The sequence below is a fragment of the Dasypus novemcinctus genome, chromosome 30 (assembly GCF_030445035.2).
Source record: "Dasypus novemcinctus isolate mDasNov1 chromosome 30, mDasNov1.1.hap2, whole genome shotgun sequence".
Taxonomy (NCBI): domain Eukaryota; kingdom Metazoa; phylum Chordata; class Mammalia; order Cingulata; family Dasypodidae; genus Dasypus; species Dasypus novemcinctus.
Window position 1 is genome coordinate 31,469,088 of NC_080702.1, and position 7,595 is coordinate 31,476,682.

The 7,595-nt window shown below is 34.6% G+C and overlaps 1 protein-coding gene across 1 annotated transcript; it reads left to right on the forward strand.

The window, feature by feature from the left end:
* The first annotated feature begins 4,130 nt into the window (after window positions 1–4,130).
* Window positions 4,131–5,123, forward strand: LOC131276742 (olfactory receptor 7A17-like). The gene has a single exon (XM_058290321.2). The coding sequence runs from the start codon at window positions 4,137–4,139 to the stop codon at window positions 5,121–5,123; it is 987 nt and encodes a 328-aa protein (XP_058146304.1). The 5' UTR covers window positions 4,131–4,136.
* The last annotated feature ends 2,472 nt before the right edge of the window (window positions 5,124–7,595 follow it).

A 7,595-nucleotide genomic window follows, 5' to 3' on the forward strand; every position in this document is an offset into this window, starting at 1 on the left:
TCTAAATCACTGTCACAAAGAGCATTCTAGACTCCTCCCCTTTCTTATCTGTAAGCTCCCACTTCACAGTGAGAAAAATATTCCCTCATCTGCCATCTCTCTATGGATTTCTTTATTCCAGTCTACATGATTAGAAATATCAAAATTATTAATCCATACAGTATAGAACCCAACTTTATTAGCTAGAGTAAAATATTTATGCACATTTTATTTGACTTCATTGTACAGGCTTCATTCATATCCACTATTATTTTTACAGCACCTCTGTACTCAACCCCTCTTTTCAGGGCAAATTATGCATTTGTGATATTTTACATAGATTTGCAACATTTTCATTCTATCCAGTATCCGCTTGGCCTTGTAAATGACTTTTTTCCTGTCTTTATTTTTTTTAAATGTTACATTAAAAAAATATGAGACCCCCATATACCCCCACCCCCCTCACCTCACTGCTCCCACATCCACATCCTCTTTAATCATCATGGCACGTTCATTGCATTTGGTGAATACATTTTGGAGCACTGATTATTTACTTGCATACATGAAGTTCACTCTGTGTTGTCAAGTATAAAGGATTTTAAAAAGGCCTAATGTCATGTGTCTATAATTATATTGTTACACAAATTAGAGTCATTGCTCTAAAAATTTCCCTGGAATTCACCTTCTAAACTCTCCTTCTCTCTCCTCAGTCCTCTGGCAACTAGTGAACATTCTATTGTCTCATTGTTTGCCATTTCCAGAGTTAGATAAAATTGATATCAACATATGCAACATTTTAATACTGGCTTCATTTAATTAGAAATAATTATTTAAGATTCATCCATATCTTTTTTTTTTGGCTGGATGTTACATTTCTATTTATCTCACTAATGTTCCATTGCATAGTTATAGCACACTGAGTTTGCCTATTAAAGTACTGAACACCAATTTTTTTTTCACCAGGCAATATTTTTATTGTGGAAATGCTATCAGATATTTGTCTGGGTTGTAAATTACCTTAGTAGTTGATAAAATTTCTGGAAAATGTCCATTTGGTCACCTCGCAGTCCTTTAGGATTTTTTTTATTATGACTTTTTAAAAGATACCTCTCACAAAAAATGTTACATTAAAAAATATAAGAGGTTCCCATATACCCCCACTTCCTATCTCTCTCACTCCTCACACACAAACAACCTCTTTCACCAGTGTGGTGCATTCACTTTATTTGATGAATATATTTTGGAGCACATCTACACTGCATGGATTATAGTTTACACTGTAGTTTACACTCTTTCCCAGTCCATTCAGTAGGTTATAGCAGGATATATAATGTCTGCATCTATCCCTGTAATGTCATTCAGGACAGGTCCAAGTCCACAGAATGCCCACATATCTCACCTCTTCTTCCCTCTCCTTGCCATCAACAACACCCATGGCCACTGTTTCCACATCAATGATACAATTTTTTCCAATGCTAGAGTCACAGTAAGTCTATAGTAGAATACCAGTAAGTCCACTCTAATCCATATTTTATTCTTCCATGCGACAGACACTCCACTTCTTAACCAAAAGGGGGCTTAGATCTCACATGTCTGATGGATGGGATTATCCTGCTTGTGGTTGTACACTCTCAGTTCCCCATTGTGGTGGTTAGCAAATATATTGTTTGCTTTCATATTTGGAGACTACAAATATAGCTGCTATAAACATTCATGTGTGGGTTTTTGTGTGGACTCCAGATTTCATATCATTCACATATATACCTAAAACAAAAATGCTGGATTGTATGGTAAGACAATGTTTAGTTTTACAAGAAACTGCAAAATTGTATTGTGGCAGAATAATTTTGAGTTCTCACTGGCAATGAATGAGAGGTGTACTGTTCCATATACTCAACAGCAATTGGTATTGTCAGGGTTTATTGTTTTTATCTCTTCTAATAAGTAGTGATGATATATCATTGTGGTTTAAATTTTGTAACTCCCTAATAACAAAGATGTTTTAACTTTTTTAAAGATCTTTTATTTAATCATTCACTTATTTATTTAAATTTTTAACGTAGGTTTAGATTACATTGTTAGCCAAAAATATAGGGAGTTCCCATATGACTCATAAATTTTCCCTCTCAATCTTTCCCATATTAACAAATCTTTCGTTAGTATGGTACATTTGCTACAATTGATGAACACATATTACAGCAATGTTACTAACCATGGACTATGGTTTATATTAAACAGTCTTTCCTGTACAAAAATATATAATGGTCTGTATCTGTCATTGCAATGTTGTGCAGAACAATCACAATGTCCTGAAAATGCCCCTATTTTACACCTATTCTCCCCTCTTCATTCAGAACATCTGATCACCACTGCCTTTATATCAATGACAAAAGTTCTTCCATTGCTAGAATAATAATGTCTATAACGAAAAATAATAAGTCTACTTTACTCCATTTTTCATTCCCCAATCTTGAGCATTTTGTGATGGTGATGACAACTCTGTTTCTAACTAAAAGGGGGCTTAGATCCCATGGGGCAGATGGATTGAACTATCTTGCTTGCAGTTGCTGACACTCTTTGTTCCTTGGGTTGGACACTGTCCATTATCATCTCCTTGTTAGTTGTCCTGGATAGGTCCAATGAACTGGAGAGTAGGTAGTGAAACTCTGCATAGATTCAGGGCTAAACTGGCACATAAAAAGTGCAAAGATTTAAGACTCTGGGACATGCATTTAAAAAATATAATGCCAACACATGGCTCTTCTGTAAATAAAATGTACAAAAGAGGCACATGTTGGGAATCTTCAAATGAGTCTAACTCTTTTTCACTGAGGAACATAAATTCCAAAGTAAGGCCCACAGACAGGGTGCTTAAATCCTGAGATTCTCTGCACTGTTTATAGTGTCTAGATGTCCCTAGAGCCATCAGGAGCCCTGCCTTTTGAGGCAATGTTAACTGTAGCAGACAGGGAGATTCTGCTGAGACATGCCTAAGTGTAACCTCTGGAAGGACCTCAAAACTCACTTTGAAAGCTCTTAGTCGTAAAAACTCATCTCTACTTATTATTTTCCCCTTTTGGTCAACGTCTTTTTCCAGATGCATTGCAAGTTGGCACTTGGCAATGATATCTAGGTGCCAGTGAGTTTGAAGTACTTTTTGTATTCTTATTTGTGAAGGGTAATCTTACATTAGGATACTTTTCAGATCCTAATTTTTTAACTCAATATTTTCTCTCTTATTTTGCAGTGTTAATAGTAATTTTATTCATTTTTATACAAATCATTTGTCAGATGTGTCTTGTAAATATTTTTCCAAAACTGTAAATATTCTTTGCAACCCTTTATCAATATTTTTCACAGAGGAGAGATTGTACATTTGAATAAAAACTAATTTATAAATTTTAATCTTCCATGGATCATGCTTTTGTTGCTATATCTAAAAAAACTCATTATCATACTAGGGGTCCCTAGATTTTCTTTAGGTTTTAGTCTAGCACTTTTACAGTGTATTTTACTTTAAAGTTATATGATTCAGTTTGATTCAGTTTTTTGAAATGAATACAATCAGTGCCTAGCATCCTTGTTTGTTTGGCATGAGTGCATCTTGTTTTTCCAACACAAATTCTTGAGAAGACCATACTTTCTACATCGATTGGCCTTGTCCTCTGTGCAACATCAGGGACCCCATTTATGTGGGGTCATTTGTCCACTTCAGCAATAGGATTCTCTTTAAGTATTGTGGGTTTATACTAAGTGTTACAACAAGGTAATATGGTTCGTAAAACGTTGTTCTTCTCTACTATTTTGTCACAGGATACAAAAAGACTGGTTATAATGTTTGTTATTTAAAATAAAGCATGAAAGAAAAAATAAATTAAATAAAATAAAGTCTGAGAGAATTTATCATGGAAAATATTCACTTGGCAAATTGTTTTCTATTAAGGACAAGGATTTCTAGTAGGCAAATGTATCAAGGAGAAGTAGAAACCTGTTTTCCCTGACATTTTCAGATAAGGATACTAGATCTACATAAAATTAATAAGATATTAATAACATATTTACACTATAAACCATACAACTTACTATATTTTTCTACTCACTGCTTGTGGATAAAATTGCATTGCTCTGATATCTCTTCCAGGAAGTTCATTATCTACATGGAAACAGAAAACCAAACATATGTCTTGGAATTTATCCTCCTGGGGCTCTCAGAAGATACAGGAGTGCAACCCCTCCTCTTTGGGCTGTTTCTGTCCATGTACCTAGTCACTTTCATTGGAAATATGCTCATCATCCTGGCCATCATCTCAGACTCCCACCTCCACACACCCATGTACTTCTTCCTCTCTAACCTGTCTTTTACAGATATCTGTTTCACCTCCACCATAGTACCAAAGATGCTGCAAAACATCCAGAGAGGCATCAAAATCATAACTTTTGAAAACTGTCTCACCCAGATGTATTTTTTCATACTTTTTGGACAATTAGATAACTCATTCTTAACTGTGATGGCTTATGACCGTTTCGTGGCCATCTGTTACCCCCTGTATTACAGAGTCATCATGAACACCCGATTCTGTGGCCTTCTGCTGCTGACATCTTGGTTATTGAATGTTTTATTCTCCCTTATAGAATGTTTAATGGTTTTGCGATTGTCTTTCTGTACAGAGTTGGAAATGCCCCATTTTTTCTGTGAACTTAATCAGGTGATCAGACGTGCTTGTTCTGACACCTTCCTCAATGACTTAGTGATGTATTTTATTGTTGGACTTCTGGATGTTATTCCATTCACTGGGATCCTTTTCTCTTACTATAAGATTATATCCTCTATTTTGAGAATTTCAACAACTGAGGGCAAGTACAAAGCATTTTCTACTTGTGGTTCTCACCTCTCAGTAGTGACCTTGTTTTATGGTACAGGTCTTGGAGTCTATCTTAGTTCTGCTACTACCAAAAACTCAAGGGCAAATGCAATAGCCTCAGTGATGTACACAGTGGTCACTCCCATGTTGAACCCCTTTATATACAGTCTTAAAAACAAGGACATAAAGCAGGCCTTAAAAAAGCTGAGAAACATTATCTATATAAAAAGATACTTTCAAGTTTACAAAAGTGTTCAGAGTTCAAACACTAGGAGATCTTAATCTAGAAACTTACAAGTAAATGGAGAGAAAATCTGTTATTTTCCTAACAACAGAATTGTTTCTTTAATTTTTATGTATCAAGGATACCTGTTTCTTTTGTATTATTTTACATGTTTTCTATCATTATATTTCCCATCATCAGAAATGAAAGCAGAATCTGCTACCTGGATCTTCAGCAGTAGAATATTTCATGTAGATTGTTCTATATTTATAAATGTACAGGTGCTGGATGGATAAAGGTGTACTGCAGTCACTGCCAGAGGAAAGAAACTGCTTGTGTTTCATGGTTTTACTGAAAAATAAGCTCTCATACCAACGTCTGTTTACCAGCTATCAAGGTTTTATTCATTGTTTCTTAAAGAGATCACATCCTGTATAGTAGACCTTATCTGACTGCTATACAATAATCCACATTCCATCCCCAATATGTGCCTTTCTCTTGCATATTCCAAATCATAAATTAAACGAGGATGCAATCAACAACACAATCCCTGATTCTTCAAATATTGATGGTCTCAATCATTTCTATCATTCTTCCAGTGACATCAGGTTGCCCTTTAAAAATTATTTTCGAAGTTAAGCTTATTTTCTGGGAATTTTTCTCAGTGCTTCCTACCATAATAATACACATTTATAGATCATAAAACCAATGTAAGTGTTTTCCTCATTTCCTACATATCTTAATCTACTATTAAATCCAGATATTAGGACATAATTTCAGATTTTTATATAGGCATACTGTTTTCTTTCTGAGGTAGAATAAGCTGAATACTTCATTCATCAACTTATTTCTGCATCATCACTACAAATAGCAAACCAGAGTGGCATTTTGGAATTAATGATGTCTGAATTAATGGTCATTTTTTTTTTAATATTAATAAATGGTTATGTAGTTGTATTCATTTCACACTCTTTGGGAAAACTGAATTCATTTTCATTTGTAATGTATTATCGCACATGATCAGGCTCTTATGTGAGTCATTACTAGTTCAGAACTGCAATTTTAGGGGAAGATATTTCATTCATGCATTCTTATAAAATAGCTGTGTTTTGATTGCAAAAAAATCTGAGAATTAAAAATCATCAACTTGTCATTTCTTTCTGAAATTTTCTCCAGTGCAAGTTAGATCCCTACCCTATTCAAAATTACTTCATTTAGGATTTACAGTAAAATCATTTATCACATAAACCAGTTTGTAAAAAAATCTTCTCAGGTATTGTCATTACATATTCCTGCAAACAAAATACTCTGAATCATTTTTCCAAGCTATTTATAGACAATCTTGTACATTTATCCATTTGAAATAGTGTCATAGTGTCATTGGTGTTCTCACTCCCAACAATTTTGATGTATCAATTCCTAGACTGCTGCTCTGCAAGACAGGGTTTTTTTGTTTTTTTTTTTTTGCAATCTGGTGTTGTACGAAATAGTTTATATGAAAGGGTTATTTCAAGCAGAAATTTCTTTCCAAATAAAAGCTTTTTAAGAATTTTGACTTTGGTCTTTTGTTCATTATAATAAGTAAGACTTATTAATATTCTAGCAATTAAAGAATTTAATAATTGATATAAAGACAGTGGCCAACAGAGGTTTTGAGGAGAGGGACAGGGAAGATTATATGCAGTATACAAATATTCTGGAGACAAGGGGATTCTCCTGCATGGCATTGCGATGATAGAAACAAGCCATTATACATATTTTCATAACCTATAAAATTGTGTGAGACAGATGATAGACTATATTCTAAACTATATTCCATTGTTAGTAGCAATGCTTCAGTAAGTTTTCTTCAATGTTGACAAATGTGCCACAATAATGAAACATGTTGTTAATGTGATAAAGTGTAGGAGGGTAAGGATGTGGAACATATACGAAACTTCTTTATTTTTTATATGACATTTCAATATTCTAAAGATTCTTTAAAAATGAAAATTCACTGGGAGAAGGTGGAGTCAGAAAATCAACAAGGCCTCTCATAGCACACCTAAAGGAGAGGGACTGTAGAAAGTGCTTTCCAAGGCCCCAGTAGCATACTTGGGGTTCCTGGTGAGGTGTGGGTGTTCTTTCTCTGGAAATTAAGAGTCATTGTTTTCTGTGCAGAGCTGATTCAACAAGGACCCACTTAAATCTCCTATCGGACCTTTCAGGCAGCTTTCCTGCTGCTTGGGAGAGAGGGAATTGAGGAAGGAAGAAAAGGGAGAACGTCAGATCCCTAAGCATTTTATTTAACTACAAACAGGATTCCTAGCTTGAAACTTTCCCTAGTATTTGGTTGGTTTTTCCTTGTTTTTCCTTCCTCTTTATGCCTTCAAGGCCCTTTTTTCTTTCTTTTTTTTTTCTTGCTCTTTTTCTTTTTCCAACTTACTTCCCAACTCCATTTTGTCCCTTTTTTTCCCTCTTTCTTTCTCTGCTTTCTTATTCTTCCTATATTAGCTGATGCAGGGAGAGATTCACATGTGCTATATGACCTC